We start from the raw sequence: 21,389 nt of genomic DNA on the forward strand, positions 1-21,389 counted from the left end.
CTTGGTAGGTTAATAATTTTTTTAACCAGGTTTCAAGCAAGCCACAAATTGGACCATCTATCATGTAATCTTACATCACCTGTGTTACAAAATGTTAACGCATTTAAATTCCAGCGTATGCAATCTTAGTTCTTATATGGATGTGTATAAAGGTTTTAGACCAAGTTTAATCTGCACAGGGCCTTCCGAGTTTGCTCACAATTCTCCTAATGTGTGACGGAATGATGTCAGGGTGGAGGCTGAAGATGTGGAGTCCTGGGAATTATGCTTATGGTCAGATGGGGTTGGATGGGAACTGACTTTGGAACAGGCCAGCCCAGGCTGGAGGACAGTATTCTGCAGCCACGTAGTGGAGCACCAGGCCAGATGTTTGAAAAGCACAACTGTTGGAGTTTCCTACTCATCTGGCAAGCTGGCCAAGTACAGAGTCTTGATGTCCCAGCCTGTCTTATTAGGTGGTCACAATAAGCCAGAAATCAAAGAAGTACTGCTGAGGGTCACACGTGGGATGTTTCACTGGATGCTTTATGTGCGAGATACTCGGCTTCCGAGTTAGACAACATGGAGATAAAAACCACACAGACATTGTTTTGAAGGATTCAGCTGCAAGCATCAGTTCTGACAATAATTGCCTGTAACTGTTGAACTGGAATTCATGGTGCCCTCAGAGCCAAGGAAAAAAGCCCTGAAGAGACTGCTGATGACACTGGTGATCAGATACAAGTTTAAGGCAGCTTGTTGGTATATGCTAAAAGTTTGAGCAGAGCATTGAAGCGGTTTGAGTTTGGTGTTTCCAGGCACTAGTTAACTTCTGAGACAAGAGGTTTGTAAGCAAACATCTATGAGATAAGTAAAATGAGTTAGACATTACTTGAGGAAGCTGCAGCAGCAGATTCGTTAAGGTTCTGAGCAGGACTTTCATTCCAGAGTGCGGCACCAGTCTCCACTGCGTGTGCTAGCAACAGGAGAGGTGAGCATAAGCCCTTTGGCCTTGCTGAGAAACAGCCTTCCCAGTGATTGAAGTGCTGCCTGCTATTAGGATACAGAAATGGATCAGATTTTCAAGGAACTGTAACAGGCATAGATTCATGGTATAGGACTATAATGGATTGTCTGATAAAGATGTTAGCTTTTTAAAAAGGTTGCAGCTTTTGATTGGCACAAGTTTATGAGTTGTCCCTTGTAAGGAAGTTAGATGTACAGCTGGGTGAACCACGTGTCAATGCAAGTACCAGTGTCCTGCAGGTATATTAGGGAGGAATGTTATTGGAAGCCTGAGAGGTATTTGTTTTTTTAAGTTCAAAATCTTACAATAATAGGTAGCTTTTAATTTTATTTTTTTTCTCCTGCTGCCTCCAATATTTTTAGTTACTTCTATTGCTTAACCCAAGCACGGGCTCCTATTCTGCAGATTTTGTAGTTGACATAGCATTCCTGCCACGGAATTCCTTAGTCCTTTAGATCAGGGCAAGAGTCATGCTGAATTAGGGGCAAAGAGAGACAGTATGCAACAATTAAGTTAGGGTGACATAAACTGGAATATGGAGTAGTGTGAAATCCTGATTACAGTAAGGATTTTGTCTCATGATTATCTAGGATGTTGTTGTTGATAGGATTGCAGATGGGGAGAGGGGATGCAGGAGAATGAGCAGGAAGAGCATGTCTGTCTTGCTTCATAATGGAAGGTGTTCATGCTAACAGAATTGGAGCAAGTTCATGTTGGTCCTCTGCTAATAACGCTGCCAAAAAGACCATTCCAAGAAAAATCAGATGGAGAGCTGTGGTAGGAGTGGTACCTGCTTGTCCTTCAGACAAAGATAAGGAATTGGTAGTTGGACTGTGATGGTTGGTGTTTGTCTTTGCTGTTTTGCCAGGCACTGGCTTAATATATATTTGGCAAATTTACTGTGTCCTGGTATAGAGAGCCAAAATATCCAAATAAGCCCCATGTTTTATACCAATACGTAAAATAGGTTGACAAATACTAAGGGAGTATGTGATGTACTCTAAATTTTCAGTTGGAGACCATTGTAATCTAAAAGTCTAGATGCTTTTTTATTCAGATTTTCCACTTTTGCGAGAAGCAGATTCAAAAGGTACCAGAAATGTCCCCCAAACCCTACCTTAAGAGCTTGCAGTATACTGTAAGCCCATTCAGGGCTACTGTTGATAGCAAATTCTACGTGCCACTAGCTGTACCTAGTGTAGACTTCCTTTTAGTAGTATTTTTTTCCCAAATGTCTGAAAACAAGCCTGAAACTAACTTGACTGAATAAAAAACTGTGTTGTTATTTAAATAAGTATTTTTAATGGACAAAAATATTAGCCATATTCATAGAACTTATTTTCTCACGGACCTGAAAGAAACAAAAGACTTACTGAAGTTCTGTCACAGGAATAGAATGTGTAATATGTGAATTTGATTTTCAAAGGGCTATTATCTTTTGATTTCCAACTCAAGGGATCCTTAACCAAGTTTTCAGAAAGCATTGAAATCATTTGCCCTTCAAAAAGTAGGTGGCCTTCACATGTCTCTCGTTGCCCGTGTATTTTCACATATTTCAATACTTTGCATATCCTGTAGTTCTAGCTATTCACCAGATGCATGTCTGTGTTTTGATGGAGTTTTTTTGGGCGGGATTGTTATTGTTGGCTTGTTTGGGGTTTTTTTGGGGGGTGTCTTTTTGTTGTGCTTTTTTGTTTGGTTGGTTTTGTGGTTTTTTTTTTTAAGTCTCTCAGAATAGAGGCATGATCCAAGCTGAAAAGAGGGAGTAGGAGTAAATTGCCACTGGGTTTCGTTAAATTTCGGTTTCTTTAGTACTTTGGATCATGCGTGCACTGGGCTAACACCAGTTCAAGATGCCATGCTAACAGTGTGGAACACCTTTCAGGGTATGTATGAAGGCAGTTTTCCTCTTTACTCTGTTGACACCGAGGCTTCAACATAATGCTTAGGTTTTTTTTCCTCAGATGTCTTTGGAACTTTTATATCCCATATACCGTGCTTGTTTCATTAGTAGTTTTGTTCCCATCCTTCATTTAGTTGCTTTAGTTCTTTTTTGTATATATCAGCTGCATCTTTCTCTTTCAGGGGCTAATTGTTCAGTTGGCATTGAAATTAAAAGATTGAGACCTGTATTGTTGATGTGTGTACCACCTGTGACTTTGCTAAATTAAGGAAGCATTCTGAATTTCTGTGATCAAAGCGCGCATTTCTAGTCTATAGCTACAGATTTAACTTGTTTCGAAGCATGCGATTAGCCTTTTGCAACTATCTGGTTATACTTTATGAGCTTTTGCACAACTGTGTTTCAGTAATAGAAAAGCTCCATTTGTTATTCTTAAATTTCTTGTATCTTTAGAGCAAGACCTGTCTCTATGATAACTCTGCTGCTGTTTGCATAGTAGCTGTATGCCAGACTGGTAAGATTAGGATTTAAGACTAGTAAAGCTCATTTACAAGCTAATTTACAAAGCTCCTTCTCTACACTAAAATTCCAGGTCATGCATTCTCTCTGCAGGAAACAAAAGGAGGGTTTGGAGGATTGAGGTCTGTACAGCTGTCTCTAAACAGTCGGTACTTACATAGCGTAAAGGAATCATACTGAAGCAGTCTATTAAGGTCTGGTTATTATGGCTGAAATTCAGTCGTACAGTGCTTTTAAACTCAATGGATTCAGAAATAGTGAAACATCCTCCCTCTGAACTAGCACTATCTTAAAACGAATAAGTGTATGTGTTAGAAGTGGGGAAGGGCTTTCTATTTGTCATGTGGTTTGTTTGGTTTTTTTTAGCCTTTGTAACTGATGCATTGGGATTGTCGGGGACTTTTTTTATTACGTTTTGTTGTTTGTGGTTGTTTTTTTCCTCAGCAAACTCGATTAGTTTGAGGTGAGATAGGAAAGAGGGACTGCTCTTTGAAGAGGTGGCACTTCGGTAAATTAAATAACAACAAAAAGAACTGAGAATTTATGAAAGCAAAGTTGGTACCTGCTTTATTAGATCATCACTTAAGGTTGATTTGAATCCTGGTTTCCTGTGAAGTATTTAATAAGACATTTGTGAGAACTTCATGAGAGTTGTCAACACTGAACAAAATTATGACCCTTTTAGTTTGCAAAGGTCTTTTAATTTATACACAAAATTTTTCTGCCCCCCACCCCCAAAATTACTTAATCGAACTGAGTGGGAGACAATGTGTTTGTTTTCAGAGAGGGAAGAAGGAAACTAGATTTTGAAACTTCAGAGTTTCTCTGTTTGGCAGACCTGTTTTAACACATTTTAGTAAAGTAGGTATTAACAGAGAAGCACATCTAGGATATTCATATTCTTCAGCTCTAATAAAAAGCACAAGGTTCAGTATTCTTATTTTAAATTATGGAATAATATGGATTATTTTATGATATATAAGGCTTTTTTAATGCTTAAATAGCGATTCATTCTTGGTAGAAGGGACAAATCTAGAAAAAGATGGTAGTAAATTTGCAAACTGTATTTTGAGTACTGTATGTGTTTCCGTATAGGGATTTTTACTTCATCTTATTAAATATTCTTATGAAATCTTACATTTAGTAATGAAATGTTTTACACTAAGCTTAAGCTTTGACTCCGACCAACAATATGAGGAAATTAGATACAGCCACAGCACTTCTGAAGTCCTATTAGACAATCTAAGGCAGCGTGGCTTCTGCCAGCATAGGAATGGCACATGTGCATCATCTTCTTGCTGTGTACAGCTGTTTCCCCTGCGTCAGCTCTAGTGTTCTTCTCACCCTGTTTCAGTTTGAAAAGGTCAGTGGAAAGCCAACCTAGAATCCTCTTCGTTTGCTAAATGAGCTCGCTGAAGAGTGAGAGACTGGATGGTCAGAAGGAGGGAGGGTCAAGCTGTCTCTGAGCTACTCCTTTAGGTCTTGATCATAAAGACACATTTGTGTAGGTTCTGTTTAACTGGATTGGATTTATTCATAGATTTGATTAATCTGATTCAGTACTTTGTGAAGGCAGTGTCTTTTCCTTGACCTGTCTTTTCCTTAATTCCAACAGCTTTTGATGGATCTCGTATGAGTACAAAGCAAAGCATATATTTGTGTACGTGTAGGAAAGATCAGTTCTATATTTTTAGATTTCCTTTTGACTTGGTATCAGAAGTTAGACTAGTTTTGTGAAATCATCTTTTCAACATTGGTCACCTCAGTTACAGTACGAACTCATTTATTCAAACCATGATGACGGCAGTGATGGCAGATTCATTGATTTACTGAACTCTTTGAAAGACAGCAAACAAATGCTGGTAGAAGACTAGACTTTTGCAGTGAGCAGTGTTTACTGGAAGTATTTTAATTGTCCCCATGGTTCAGTTTGGACCAGGGTAAATTGGAAATATTGTGGTCCTACATACTATTAGACTTGCACGTGGTTCAGGATCCTGAACAAGTGTGTTCCTTCTCAGAATTTTAAAAGCCACTATTAAGTTTATCTTAAAATACCAATTACTAATGCGTACGGGTGGGAATTTGGCCTGTCAGAATACATAAGCCACTAGTATTTTTTCAGTTACTGCAATATTTTCTGGGCTCAGAATGGTCAGAATAGGGAAGAGATGCTAGGCAGTATGTAGGTGTACATAGTTCAAAACAATGAGCCTTAAATAAATGCTTCTGTCACTGGAAGAATAAAATACTTTCTAGATCACTTAAACCTGTGGATTTTTAGCTTTCACGATTGGAGATGAGTGTTTTAATCCAATAAACCTTTGGTTTGTAGCTGTGTTAGGGTATCTACACAGTTATTTTGAGAAAGCAGTAACGATATACTTTAGAATGCGTGGAGTTATGGGGCATGTAAGATCGCGTGCTGCATTATTCACCAGGAATTCAATTTTTGACTGTACACTTGAATGTTTGGCTATGCTGCTATAGCTTCATGCTTTTAAAAATCTTTTTATCAGTTATATCCCACAGTGTGTGTATTTCTCTCTTCACTACTTCTAAATTGCTTAATCCCGTACTATATTTAATATTAATCTCCCATGCAGAGCTCGAGCATGGTTCTGAATTGAACTCTAACATGCTCTCCAGTGTGTGCATGTGTGTATACGCGTACATGTATATATAAAAACCTTTTTTTTTTTTTTTTAAGTTATCCTAAAATGTTTAAGAAGTTCTCAAGTAAACGATAATATGGAAAATGGAAATTGTCACATCTAATCTTTTTGTGTGTGTGTGTGATTGCCGTATTCAGTGATGTGATGTTCATTTATGGAGTGCCTGACAGTTCATTGATATCGGAATGAAAGGAAAAGTTTGAGTAGCTGAAAGCAGATAATAAAGCAGAATAAAGCTGTGGTATTACTTCTGGTAAAATGCGAGGAGGATATAAAATAATAAAACAGTTACGTAAATACGCCGATCAGGCTCTCTAACTGATCATTTTCATGCAACAAAAAATAAATTCCTAAAGGGAGGTGCACTATTTTATTTTTCCTCCTTTGAGTAGTATCTTTGCTCATATGCTGAGAATCACGTTTTGCTATATAGAAGCTTTGGGTTGTATTTGGTTTTAATCTTTGGATATGAGATGTAAGGTAAAGGAAAGACATGGGATAAAAGGGTAAGGAAAATTTAGTGGAAGAGAAAAATTAGGATTTAGATTTAAAACCCTGTGGGTAGGAGGCTGTTGAGATATGAGTTTTAAAACATTATAAACAACTTAATTTTGTAGGATTTTACTCTTTTCAGATTTTAAATTGGAACCTAATTAGCATAAATGAAGATTTCTAGTTTAAAGATAAAAAACAACAATATTTAAATCTAAGTTTTGGTCTATCAGTATCCCTAAAAGCAAATGATAGTGCGGTGAAAATTTTTGTTGACTCCTTAACTCACTCCAGAGTCTGCATAATGAGGAGGGTGCTATAGCAGTGGTTCACATAACAATAACATATATATGACTTTGAATATCCTAACCACTAGTCAGGTGTGAATCGTAATTGCATGTGATACGGTACACCATGATACGCCTTACTAACTCTGAAATTTTTTCCTTCTGGAACGTACCATTTTCTGGACAAAAAAAAAATATGTTTGCTAACATTTTAAAAGTATGGTTATGTCACTGATATCTCACTTCAAGAAATAATTAGTAATTTAATGCATGTGAAGTATTCCACAGAGGTCAATGAGAATACCGTTTTCTTAAAATCTTTCTGATTCACCATGAGTTAATGACTTCAGTGTCTACTGACAAAAATTATACCAAAAGCTCGATTCCCCCCTCCCCCCCCCCCCCTAAATGTTTTTAACATATACAAAGAGGAAGGTAAATGTTTTAAATTATTTCCTGATTATACAATATTTTTATTATTATTTAGTTGGCTTGATATTATCAGTTTTCAGCACAATGAAAGTTTGTAAATTTAGGCAGCTTTCTGATCTTGACATAATTCGATGAAGGGTTTTACAACTATGTATCAGCATGAAGTTAAGGCTACAGTGGGCTTTTTAAGTTGGCTTTCTGTATGGGAGTGTAGAAACTTCCGAAAGTTACGGTTTTTAATGTTAAATGAACTGTTAATTGAGATAATTAATTTACTAAGCTGACAGACTGTTTACTTTTGGTATACGTAACTTCTGTGCTTGCGGTCCATTCTGCGTACAGTATATCAGCATTTATTTTTCTTAAGGAGTTCAAAGGGATTTCCAGTAGTCATTAGCTGGAGCCATGGCTCAGAACTTCTGATCCTGAATTGTGGCTCTCATTTTCCCTGGATTCTCTTACTCTTGTGTAATTGCTAGGACTTTGTATACTGTTTCTCTTAGGTGAGGCAAAAAAGAAATAAGTATTTTTCTGGACTTCACCGTGGTATGTGTATCGGTAACCAGCACTGAGGAATTTTTATGTTGCTTCTACCTGCAGAGTTATCTTGAGTAGCAAAAGCTGATTTGGAAAAAATGGACTCAGTGACAAGAGGGCTCAGTGAGTTGCAATTTAGCTAGGAATTGTTGTTGAGAAATGTGAAGAAATTTAATATCTAAATCCATAATTCCACACATCTGCATTTTTTTTGTATCACCTGTTGTCAGTCTGACTCACGTTTTCAGTTTTATACCACTTCGACCGTAGTTTCCAGTAAATCTCCATGTTTGTACAGTTTGTTTCCTTTGGCAGTTCAGCTCTTGGGGGGATGAAGGATTTAGTTGTACTATATATATTCAAAATCTTTGCTTTTTTTTTTTTTTTTGTTCCAGTTATCTAGAAAAGTATGAAAAAGTCCATCATTTTGGGGAGGAGGATGATGAGGTACAACCAGGCAATCCAAAGCCACAACTTCCTATTGGTGCAATTCCAACTTCCTATAACTACCAGCAACACAGTGTGTCAGGTAAATTTTTGAGGAAAACTTATTTTTTCCCCCATATACATATATGTATAAAATATATATTTGGACAGGCTACAGAAATAGTGTGTAGATAAATTGACAATATTATTAAAATCATCAAATCTGTGGGTCACTCAAATTATTAATTTAATAGACTGAAAAAACTTGCAACTGTGAACCAAAACAAAATAAATATGAAAATTCATAACCTATTTCTCTTCTTTACAAATGTTTCTCTTTCTAATAAGCAGGGCTAAATAGTCACTTGTCTCAAAAAAATGTACCTTGAAAATTTGCAGATTGTGTTGCTGTCACATCAGTCATTTCTCTACAGAGCCAAATACCTAAATTGAGCATACAATTGATTAAGCTTTAAAATCTGAGGAGTAAAGGACATGCGTGAGGAGCCAGAATCAACACCATTGTAATTTAGAGACAGAAGTATCGATCTTGAACCAATAAACAAATCAGAAACTGGTGGACTCTGTGGAAGGGGTGTGTAATTCATTGTGTAGAAAGTGACTCCAAATTGTATTACAATTTTATTCTGCTTTAATTAAAGTTTGCGTTTTCAAAGCATTTCTTTTGGGAGAACATACTCCAGGATTTCATTCTGGAGACAATGAAGGAATTAATACCTAACTAGAAAGGTACGCAGCTAAGCAGAATGTGTTCAGCATTTTGGCCAGACTAATGGAAAAAAAATAAATTGAATACTGTAAAAACTTCTTAAAACCCACAATACTTTATTAATAAACTTATCTAAAAAATACTTACCATTCATAAGAATATTTCTTAATGTATCGTCTGAATATTAATTAATTTAGCTGTGAAAACGTTTTTGGTTTTGTTTTTTTTTCTTTAGATTACCTTCGTCAAAGTTACGGGCTGTCTATGGACTTTAACTCACCAAATGACTATAATAAATTGGTGCTTTCACTGTTATCTGGACTCCCAAATGAAGTGGACTTTGCAATTAATGTATGTACTCTTCTTTCAAATGAAAGCAAGCATGTCATGCAGCTTGAAAAGGACCCTAAAATCATCACTTTACTGCTTGCGAATGCTGGGGTGTTCGATGACAGTAAGTATATAACCATGTTTTTGCATCAGAAAGTCAATACCAGTTGTAGCATCTTTCACAACCCTTGATAATTAAAATGTTTGTAATTTATTGCACTGTAATAGATTTAGTTTTCCTTTTTACCTTGTCCATAGTTACAGTTTTTATCAGACATTACAAATACTTTTTAAGATAATTAATTCAAAACAGTGGTATTTAACAATTTAGTGACATGTTAAAATTAGTGTTTCAGTGCTAGAATTTAATTGTTCAAGATTCTCAAATTTAGAGCATTGGATTTCCATCTGCTTGTAGCGTATTACTGCTTTCTTCTGAATTCATAAGACCATGCTGACTTTTCATAATTCTTTTCTAGTAGCAGTCACAAATTTAAAAATCAAAGGGCAGTCTCTAAAAAATGACCCACTAAGATTTTTATCTTCATACTTCACTACACATTCAGCTGTAGTGAAATTCAGAATACAAAACTGAAGGGATTAAGATCTTAATCTGAATTTCAGAATTACTAATACGCGTTAGCATATAAATTTTAAAAGAGAGTCTGTTCCATCAAAATACTTTTAATATGTGAAATAAAGTTTTCTGACTTGTTCAGTGTGACCTCCATGCCAGGTTGTTCTTTGTTAATTGCTTGTTTGTCTTTCTGTCAAGGAGAGGGGAAAAAGAATAAATTAACCCAAACCATCCTAAAATCATAACAGCATAGCTCCTGTCTCGTGGTGGTGAGGAGAAAGTATTTACTGGTTTTATGTACTGATTATTTTTTTTTTTTAATACTGAATTCCAGAAATTATCACCATAAGAAATTGCTCAAATGAGCTTTTTCAGCTAAGTATATTTAAGTCTGCTAGTACAGATGATCATATCTGTTTGAGTATAAAACTACTTTGCATACGTAAGCACAGACATGGCATGGTATGTCAGAGATTCTGTTTAAAATTCTGGGGAAGAATCAGTGTTAGACATTGTATACTGTTTGGTGGTTTGGGATTTTCTTTTTTTTAAATCATTAGCATTTTTACATAACGATTTGTAGCTTCCCCTCCTCTCCCCAGTATTGGATTAGTGTTCTCCAGCTTCTCTCTCAACGCTTTTGGTTTGTACTTGTACCCTTCAGATATGGTTAGGTCTCGGTCATTTAGTGTTTGCATCTAGCCCAGTAACACGAACTTTCAAATAAAAAATATTTGAAAGGAAGCTGAAGTGAAACTTAGCCCTGCATGTTAGTGATTCCAGAATGCGTGCTCTCTAGATTTTTGAGTTTGCTATCACTCCCCTGTTCTTTTGATGGAACTTCTGCGGACTTAGGAATTTATAAATAATTTAATCAAGTTTTACATTGCTATTTAATGATTTTTTTTTTTTTTTTTTTTTGGATGTTGCAAAGGTAGACAATGTTTTCTCAAGTTCTTACTTTGGACTTTGAGCACAGGCTTGTTCCATAAATGGTCTGTATTAGTATTTCTTATATTGAAAAATATTTGAGGTGAAGCTGAGAGGAACAATGAGCATGTAATGGGGCTTACTTTTTTCATTTCCTGGGGAAAACTTCATTTTTATCTTGCCTGATTGTATCTTCCGGATAGATCCAGGGAGTGCACTGGCAGCATAAGGAGGACTAATTGGGACGAATCGGGGAAAGAAAGGAGGGGTGTGTTTACTTATTTTTGAAGCATGACACTTTGATTTGAAATGCTTACGTGCTTTTTTATTATAAATAATGAAGGTAAATCTGTCAGGTTTTGTGATTAAATGAAATCTGTAATTAGAAAATTCACATAGAATGAAAATACTGTCATGATAAATTCAGGTGCAAATGATAGCTGATTATCTTTATTTAATGTGGGGGTTAGGTTTGGCTTGCCTGTAATTAAGGTTTTATCATTATTAGTATTTATAATGCACTGTTTCTAGGTAACAAGAAAAATATGTCTTCAGCTTTTTCTTTCCCCCTGTAAAGTTTGAGATGACAATTATATTGCATGTGAAACGGCAGCCCCGGGGGTTTTGGGGGTACACAGTATCTTCAGTTTGGAGTGCGGTGTAAGCCTAGGTTTGGATTCTGTGAGTTGAGAGCTGATGTGGTCTTGGCATTGAGATCTATAGCATTTTGCTCAAAACAATAAAACATTATGAACCAAAATGTTTTAAGAGTAACTTAAATGTGTCATTAGTTTATTTTTGTATTGAGTCAGATAGACAGAGTGCTTTCAAGCTGCTTTCAAGGAGTAATGATTAGACAATTTGTGGTAGTGGCTCCACCAAACATGCAAGAACATCCATTACGCTTCCTGGTTAAATATTGACTTTCAATTGAGTGCTGTCAAAAATCTCACTGCTACTATTATGTTTTTTAGAAAACATTAGTGGGAATTTGTTTAATTACTAAAGTAGTGTTTACAGCTTTTGCTGTGCACATGTGCACAACAGTTGTTGATGTGAGGTAGAAAACTGAGCAGTCATCTTGTCTCCTGGAAAAGAGCTATGGAAAAGTTTCACATGTGTTTTTTAAATGGTTCACAAACTAGTCCATTCTTTATGGACTACTTATTCTCAACTTAGACTAATTAACTGCCACTGCAGTTTTACAACAGCGATAGAAATTTCAGTTGGTTTGTGCAATTTAGTGCAGGTTTGTTTTTTTTTTTTTTTAACGAAAAGGTAATCCTGGAAGAGTCTGTAGTGTTGTTGAATCTTTATTTAGTTTATGGATTAGTAAAAATCAAACCAAAAAATGTTGATTTTTTTTTTTTATTTATTTTACTAAATTCTGCTTTTTATGCTTAAAGCTTTAGGATCATTTTCTGCTGTATTTGGAGAAGAATGGAAGGAGAAAACTGATAGAGATTTTGTTAAGGTAATTTAAAAATTATTAAAATTTTAAGCTGCATATAGTGGGTATCAAATCCTTTAAAAAGATAGAAAATTATAAGATATACTAGCATCTGTCTTTTAAATTACTCTCAACTTTATTCCTTTGATTTGAATATAACAGGATACTGAATCAGTCGTCATAAAATGTTTGGGTAAGGAGGAAGAACTATATCAGGAAAAAATAAGTGTAGGCATGTTTCTTTTCATAAGAAAGCTAATATATATGACGAAAAGGAAAACTGGCCAACATACTTAGCAAGCGAAAACAATGCTGGAGTTTTTGTTTTTAGATTTTTTTGGTTTGGTTTGGTTTTGTGTGTTTTTTTGTTTTTTGTTTTTTTTTTTTAAGACTGCCATCATGATTTAAGGAACATTCTGGATTATGAAAATTAAGTCCATAACATAAGAAGCACAGGACAAATTTAAATAAGTAAGCAGTGTTGCAGGTTTGCTTCATTCAAACTATTTTTGCACAAGGCTTTTTTATCTTTCCACTAGAGGGCATGATCTACTGTACAAGTAATGAAATGAGGTAAAAATATAACTAAGTTTCTTCCTATAAATGCTTCCTCTATACTCTAGGTGAGCATTTTGAGGTAAATGAGAGCATGAAATTTATTATGGCTGAAAGAGATTTGACATTTCAGCATATTTGCTATGATACACAATTTCTTTAAATTGAATTTCAGATTATTATTTATGTGGCTAAAATAGAAGAAATCTAGATTAAAATATATTTTCGTGACTTATGCTTTCTATTAAGTAAAAACGTGAAGAGATAAGCTGCTGAGATCCTTGTGAACTCATAGCCAGGTTTATGCTCAATTCCTTAATTGTCTCATATACTGAAATGTCTTGTCAGTGTTATAGAGAAATATTTGTTAGGAGCTTTTTCTGTGTGTCTTTTGGTTTATTTTTATGTAACTCAATTTTGGGACAAGTTGGACCATAGTAGTGTTAGTTAAATGATAAGTATTGCTGAAATATCAGTGAATAGATTCCCTAACCAGAATTTCGTAGGTGAAGTTAAGAACAAAAAAGGTAAACTCTCATATTTGCTAGTATACGAACTTGAAAATGTGGTTCAAATGTGCTGAAGGTAAGTGTGTAAAAAAAAAAAAAAAAAAAAAAAAAAAAAAAAAACCAACAATGCTCGTAATCTTTGTTTCCTTTTTCTATTGAAAAATATGTCCAGAAGTACTGTAGGTTGTATTTTGGTTTGGTTTCTTTTTTTTTTTTTTTTTAAAAGCACGTAGCACTTCTGTGTTGACTTCACCCTAAACTGTCACAGACTGTTGCTGATCCAGAGCAGCAGCAAGTGCCACGTCTAGATCTGTAAACATTTAAAATTACACAGAATTCTAATTTATTATATGTCCATTAATTATATAAACTTAAGTAATTGTGATAGATAAGGACAGATGGTTCTGATAAATGTTTTTAACAAAGTGTTAAGTAGAACCGCTGTAACTGCAATACGGTTTACTAATAAGAAACTTGGATGCTCTCCAAGATCTATTTTTAAACATTACAACATGTATAGTACCACTTGGTAGCGAAATGCTACTGAAAGCATGTCAGAAACTAGCACCAGATCTAAAAATATCTCTAATGCCAAGAATCCAGATTCTTCAGAACATCTTACTTCAAGCATTTGTTTGACCCTACTACTGGAAGTAATTTATTTTGTATTGCAGCTGGGGCTGTGTCAAAACAGAAATCGGGGAAGCATTATGGGAGCTTCGTGACATAAGAGAGAAATATTTGATTGGCATGGAAGAGATTGTGTATCTGTTCGGTTTTTTTTAAAACTTGCTTTTACATCTTTAAGATTAATAGAATGGCTGTTGAATGTGTCTCCCTCCTTTCACTGTTCACATGATCTTTTAAAAAATTCTTCTTTATTTGTTTGGGTTTTTTTATTTTGCTGCCAGTTGTTTGTGTCTTGGTTTTTTGTAAGGTTATTGTTCCAGTCTGTTTCTCTACTATAATGGCAGCAGATTAGAAATTTGTGTAAAGTTGAAAATGTAAAAGATTTTTTAAGTGTGAGAGGAAAAATTAAGAATTATAAGTTAAAGTATAGTGATGGCATGAACACATGAATGTTAGAGAGCCATAGAAAGTAGGGCGGGGAAAGCAATTTCTTAAACACATGAATTCTAAGTTAATAGGAATTGGATGGATAGAAGTTTTGTTGAGTTTGTAAACGTTACCCTCAGACCATAGTGGATTTTTCATGTGTTGGAGTTTTGGGGTTGGGGGATGGGGATTGCTGAGAAATATTAGAAGTCTTGAAGCCCTTCTGAAAATGATTCTCAGGGTTAAATACAGGATTCACAGAGAAATGATAAACATGGATTCTTGGCAATTGAATATCAGTTTAAGTGTTGGTATGTCAGTTCTATTAAAAAATAAAAAAAAAATAACTCCTGGTCTTTGTTGCCTGAAAATAGCTTTTCAAATGCAGTGAAACAAATACAAAGGATATACGAGATATGTTCAGAATATTTGACATTTTATCGATATAGCTACTCTTATTAACTTGTTTCCAAGCTCTTCCTCCTGCTTATTGAAATATATGAACGTAGACTTGGAACTTTGGATTTTATAGAGGTGTTTTAATTTCTGTATTTCAGTGTCTTTATACAGGTATTGGGGGTAATTATAGAATTATGTACTTACACTAAAATGTTTTGTGGAAGTTTTTAATGTTTGTTAAAAATAAGCTTGATTTACTTTTAAGTCTCTTAGTCATATTAGTATTTTTAAATTAGTTTTCAGTAAAGAAAGATGGCCGTATGTTTTTCTTCATTATTTTTCTCTTCATTGTACTGTGTCTTTGCACATCAGGAATGGTACAGCATCACCATTAGTATTTCTCCCACCATTAAATATCTCTGCAATAACTGTTGGTTGGTTGGTATTCAGTCAGCTCTTGAGTTCTGTATTAATTTGTCATAAAGAATTTGTCAATTGTTTCAGCACCAATACTTCAATTTTTATATTCTACTATTCTGTGATTTTAACTTAAAATCATTCTACTTTACATATGCAGTATTATCATCTTTTTCAGAGCAGTCTACTAGTTCGGTAATGTCATATTTCTAAGCAAAGGAGCTTCCCTATTAGTTGTGTCCTCCAGCATCACTACTGTTCCAGTTGAAGGGAATCAAGTACCTTCCCCTTCCCTCCCCTTCCAATCCTCACTGCATTATAAAAAAAAGTTTGGAAAATTCATAATCTCTGTTATCTGCAGCGCTACATCTTTTCTTACTTTCTACAGTGCTTCCCTCTAAACTGAATCAAATGTCTTCACTAGTCACGGGGTCTGTTCCATTAATTGTCGGAATTTTAATATCATTTTAGTTGAACCTGCTGTTATCCCTTATAGCTATGTTAATTTGTTGCTTTCTCCTCTCTTGATTTTTCCTGGTGCTGTCAATAAGCTTAAATCTGTAGTTAGTTGGAATGACTGCATGTCCTTAGTTAAGGATTGGAATAACTGGCAGTTGGCCTGTCATCTTGTGTCTCGTTTTGTTGTCCCCATCCCCAAGCTCTGATGACATCCTGCTCAGATGTTTTCTCATCAGATGGAGTTGTTCTTTTGTTGTCCAACTCTTTCTTGTTTTTATAAGTTTTATGATAATTTTCTTTACTTGCATTTATTCTTTGAATCTTTCTCAGATAGCGTGTAGAGTGAGATCCTTATACATTTAAATGCCTGAAATATTTTTTCAAATGTTGCCTTTCTTGTCTCTCACAGTGGTCTGTCAAGCTGACTTGACTCCAGTTGCTGTCATATTTTTCTTGGGCAATAAGAAGTCATGATCATTGCTACATTATATGATCTCTGGGCTCAAATGTCAATTGTTTTTATGCACAGTAATTTGGTTCATCTGATTTCCAGTGAATTCTGTATATCTCTGTGCATCTTTTTCCAAAGGAACTTGGCTTTCTTGCTCTTTACCTTTGTCCATTATCTCTTAGCATCTGGATGTCGTGTAGTCAAGCATTGTTTGTTTGCTTCCAAGTTTTAGCTTTATATTTTTATTACATTGTGTTATCATGATGTAAAAAAAAAAATATATATATATATATGAATATCTATTGATAAAGAGCTTCACTTTCTCATCCTTTCTTGTTTATTTCTGTTGATATGTAGTATCAGATTGTAGCTATCCATAGTTTATAGTAGGGAATAAACAACTGCTTGTGATGCTAAATTGATTTTTTTTTTCCTTGCCTCTGCAATGTATGTTTTTCAAAGGAACACCCGGGAAGCTTGACTTAAATTGTGTTTTTCCACTTTTGTCTTTCCTTTGGGCAAACAAAAATTTTGTTGTGTTTCACCTTGTCCTCTTGTAACAGATAACGAATGTTGTATGTAGGTTATTTAAGTCTATTTTTCACCTCGTCGTTCTCTGCCCACCCCCATCCTTTTCAGGGATCTTTCCTGCTTGGGCAGGAAACAAATGTTGAGTGGACTGAGAGCAATCAAACTGCTCTGCTTAAATGCAAAAAAGAAGGCAATTCAGGCCAACTGTTTCCTTGTAAAGAAAAGGAATAGAGGCTGCAGATTCATTCTGAGCTTAAGACATCTGAACGCCTTTATTCAGAAGTACAAGATGGAGATCACTGTAGGTAATGGTAGTGCTTTGCAAGAAGAACTGGGTGGGTTTTTTGATCGTTTACTGGCAGGACACGTGATTCCAGTGTGAAGATTTGTCTGAGGTATGGAAACATCTGTATTTCATCAGAATCACAGAGGATAACTTTCAGAACAAGGTGCAATTATTTTTTTTATTGGTGTTTTTTCCCTACTGTGTTGTAAGGGGTTTTGTAATTAACAAGCTTCATCATTCAAGTTAAGGAATGGAAAGTACAATTTATCTTCCTAAAAGTCTTATCAAGGACTTTCTGTCATTCTTTCTTTCTTTCTGAAGAGGTCTTAAGTGTCCTGGAATTCGCTTTGGGTTTCTTGAAGTCCTCTGAGTGAAAGATACAGAATTCATATTCACTATTGACTCTGCATTATTGGTTGTATGGAGGTCAGCTGAAATCTATTTGTCATAGCATCTCTAAAAAAACCCAACCTTTTATAAGATGTTTGGACAAGTAGATTTTATGCCTGATAATTTGATTGAGACTTTGATTGTCATAGGCTAGGCTGACTGCAGTTTTTTAATTCCTTACTGACTGTACATGCAGTGCACAAGAGTGTTGCTTCAAGCTGTTTGTCATTCTCTGAACAGTGACTTTTCTGGAGGAGACAGTCGACTGGTAATGGTGCATGCTAGAAGATAGCTTGTTGGAATCAAACGGAAAGTTGTTCTACCTTCTAAATAATTAGAGATAGCTGTCTTTTTCCTTGGCTAGGAACTCACCTCAGCTATATCTGTGGTAAAGCTTTCAGGTGTTTTGGAGTTCAGTATAGTGATATACACTGACCAGGTTTACAACTCAACATTTGTTGTTGCAACATTCTTGTCAACAGCTAGAGTCCTGGGAAATCCTGACTCCTCTATATCATTAGCAGCCCATCTCTAAAAAAGATACATTAAATGCCACATACATATTAAAATGCCATACACAATAGTTTGCGTCTTAGCTGCTTGGATTTCTGAACACATTACTTACTGATAAGCTGTTTTAAGTTACTGGCTTGTTGAATGGAGGATGTAGGATAGTATTTCTGAGGGTTTTTTTGTAATATTTCTGAGTTCTTTGGTGATGACTCTGGAGCATCTGTTTGAGATCTTAAAATCTGCAAAGTGCTCACAGGAAGCCTGGTTTACTGCTGCAGTTGGCATTTTGCAGTTGCCGAAACACCAATGATGGATGCTGACTTTGGGAATGCAAACCTAGAGTTTTGAGCAAACAAAAGCCTCTGGGACACTTCTGCAGGTAAAGCAGTGGCTTTGGTGGACGTTATTACCCACAGTGCTTCTGTATGTAGAAATAAACACTCTAGAGGAAAAAAAAAAAAAGTATTTTTCTTAATTGATTGTTCTTTTTGAAGTTTTATTGTCTGCATATTCATGTCCTATCCTGCAGATTCGCTTCCTTAGAGCTTTAAGAGCCTTTCCAGATCTCTAGGACTCGGAGGAACTGAGGCTGTGGGGGATGCACATTATTCTGGTGTGCTTCACGTAGGTAACAGGGCGTGTGCATATGCTCTAGGTAATCCTGAGGCAAAAATTCTCTGGTTGGAATGGTTAGCATCTTATGCTCACAGCATGACTGTATAATGAAACAATTTGAAGAATAGCAGCTATGTGTAAGTAAACCTTATCTGGGGCCTTGGTGTGTATCTCATTTTAACTTACAGAAAGGAGCCATGTTCTGTTCTTTTCTGAAAAAGATAATCTCATCTGAGCTGACAACTAGCATTTTTTTCACAGACTGCTTCTTTAGGAGGGGAGACTTTCTCAGTTGTTCAAGCAACTAAGCGTGGATCTGTTTATTCTGTGAGTTTTAGGTGAGATGTACAGTTTTCCAGCAAGATATTCCTGTCTTCATCTTTAGCCATAGTACTTTGAGGCTTTATCTTTAGCACTGTCTTCATCTGCAAAAAACTTAAATCCTCATTTTCCATCCCTTTGAGAATGAATTCAGGATGATTTGCCTTCCAGATAGAAAAATTTACTCCTTTATGACTTTATATTGCCAGAGGTTTTTAAATGTTTCATTTTGGACTATACACTTAAGTGACGAAAAGTGGATTATTGGAGGATTCAGCTAGCAAAATGTGATGTTGCTGTTTTAACATTTAATGTGTGACAGCAGTTTTAACACTGTATTGTGATTGACTTTGGCCTCTTCCAGAGAGATTCAGTTTGAAGGATTTAAGTATCTCTGTTCGATATTAACTTTTTTTAAAAATACTTATCTGATTACACAACTAATCTTTAAAAGCGTCTGTGGTTTTTCTTTTAAGTAGCAGTGAAATGAGAAGGCTTACTGTGTTCATTGCTTTTCCAAAGGGAAACATCCTAAAGGAAAGTGTGGTCTGTCTGGTAAATTTCTAGACAGTATATTTCTGTGTACTTTTTAAACTAATGACTGAAGCCTCTTCCTTAAATACTCTCCTTCTCTAAAAGTAAAGGCAGCTCAAAATGAAGGACATTCTGCAGATTTTACCTACGTGCCTTTGTCTTCTGTGGCTCTTGATGATAGCCTCAGTATTAATTAGAAAAATCTGTTTGTCGCAAACGGTAAGAAGTTAGACTCTTATCTGGCGGTTCTTGTCTTTGCTAAAATGAGGTAATAATCCTTTCTATGCAAGCAATCCTCTTTACTAAACAGCACTTGGATGTCATTTAGCAGCATTGCAGTGGAAAATAAAATTATTTTCCTTCCAATTTAGAAAATCTGTAGTATTCTATTTTTCAGGAAAATAATAGTGTCAAGCTTGGTATGAACACTGTAATTTAGTAATTACATTTGCATAGCAAAATTTCTCCTGCTGTTCAGCTGGTCGTACTTCCCATCCTTCCTTTTTTATCCAGAATTATTTGTGGTTTTATTCTGTGATCATAACCCAAAACGGGAGCTGTATTTCATCAGTGAGTGAAAGGAATGTATAAATTTTTATTAGTGAAATGAATGTTTATATTTTTGTTATAATACACACATTAGAACATATATATCATTATATATTTTTATATTAATATACATCACAATGAGGTTTTTTTCTTTCTTAGTTTGCGAACCTTAATCCCTTGATTAATTCTTGAATTTCAACAGGACTAGTGACATAACAACCATTTACAGATCAGGCCATATATTTGTGAAGTAATTTGAATTCCAGTCTGCTGAAGCATTCTGTTTTGCTTATAATTATAAAGGTGTTTGGTGACAGTGGTTGTTGCTTCTCTCTTTTCATTGATTTATGATGATGTGGAAAACATAGCAGAAGCTTTAAAATGTCTCTCCAGATAGAAATCTGACAGTTGTACTCCTAGCAGGAGTCATCATCTTCTGCTTTAGGAGTTCACTGTTTGTGGGAGGTGGAGGAGGATGAAATGTACTTTTTTTTCCACTTATAATTGTGGAATTTCTAATTGTTTGTGGAAAACCATCCATATAGTTTCAGTATGTGCTTCAGCAAAGTACTACTGTGGTAGTGTTGGTTGATCATGAATGTGTACTTCTGGTGCTTGAAAGAAGAGTTTCTTAATCTAGAGTACTGAACATCTTGCATATCATCCCATGAGTGAAAAACGTGGTTACTATTAGATGAACCAAGGTACTACAAAGTTTCTAAAGAACAGTGCTTTTCATATTTTTCCATTTTTACGTAATAGAAATAAAAGTAATTAGTATTTAAAGAAATATAATCCCCTAGAAATTAAATGTGGTTTTAATTCTTTCTTCAGTTTTGGAAGGATATTGTTGAGGATATTGAAGTCCGTGACCTAATTTCTGACAGAAGCAAATCTCAAGGTGAGACATCTTGACTAATCTTAATACATATATGTTGGTAAATACAGTGAAGGAAGGACTAAAATTTATTTATTTACTTTGTAGATATTCCATCGGAAGAATGGATTTGGGAATCCTTATTTCATCCACCTCGCAAATTGGGCATTAATGATATTGAAGGGCAGCGGGTACTTCAGATCGCAGTGATTTTACGTAACCTTTCTTTTGAAGAGGGAAATGTTAAACTTTTGGCAGCTAATCGTACTTGTCTTCGGTTCCTGCTACTCTCTGCTCATAGTCACTTTATTTCTCTACGGCAGTTGGGGCTTGACACGCTGGGAAATATTGCAGCAGAGGTAATGCGCTTTAAAACAGAACAATTACGATATAATTTGATAAAAGCATTACTTAAGTGTTAATTAAATGAATCACATTTTTCCTTGATCATTGGATGAAGCAGGAAATAAATTATTCTCTGAATTTGTAAATAGTAATTTGAAAACAAGAATTCAGAGCCAAAACGAAAATGCAGATTGTATGTGTCACTTTGCTAAAATAGATTCACATGGAGAAGACTGATTGTACAGGGAGGTACAAGATACTCATAGTACGTAACTTTCAGTTTAGTTT

General features: G+C 35.3%; 1 protein-coding gene across 2 annotated transcripts in view; it reads left to right on the forward strand.

The window, feature by feature from the left end:
- The window catches only part of ARID2 (AT-rich interaction domain 2), a 105,309-nt gene that overhangs the window by 52,071 nt on the left and 31,849 nt on the right, over nucleotides 1–21,389 (forward strand). Inside the window, exons 4-8 of one of the 2 annotated variants that reach the window (XM_074567950.1) lie at nucleotides 8,247–8,380; nucleotides 9,243–9,461; nucleotides 12,251–12,318; nucleotides 20,714–20,780; nucleotides 20,865–21,115. In XM_074567950.1, coding sequence (XP_074424051.1) covers nucleotides 8,247–8,380; nucleotides 9,243–9,461; nucleotides 12,251–12,318; nucleotides 20,714–20,780; nucleotides 20,865–21,115 — 739 coding nt within the window. Of the gene's footprint in view, nucleotides 1–8,246; nucleotides 8,381–9,242; nucleotides 9,462–12,250; nucleotides 12,319–20,713; nucleotides 20,781–20,864; nucleotides 21,116–21,389 lie in introns of those variants that run through there. The other variant, XM_074568022.1, reaches the window with a different exon arrangement.

This window comes from Larus michahellis, chromosome 1 (genome assembly GCF_964199755.1).
Source record: "Larus michahellis chromosome 1, bLarMic1.1, whole genome shotgun sequence".
Lineage (NCBI taxonomy): Eukaryota > Metazoa > Chordata > Aves > Charadriiformes > Laridae > Larus > Larus michahellis.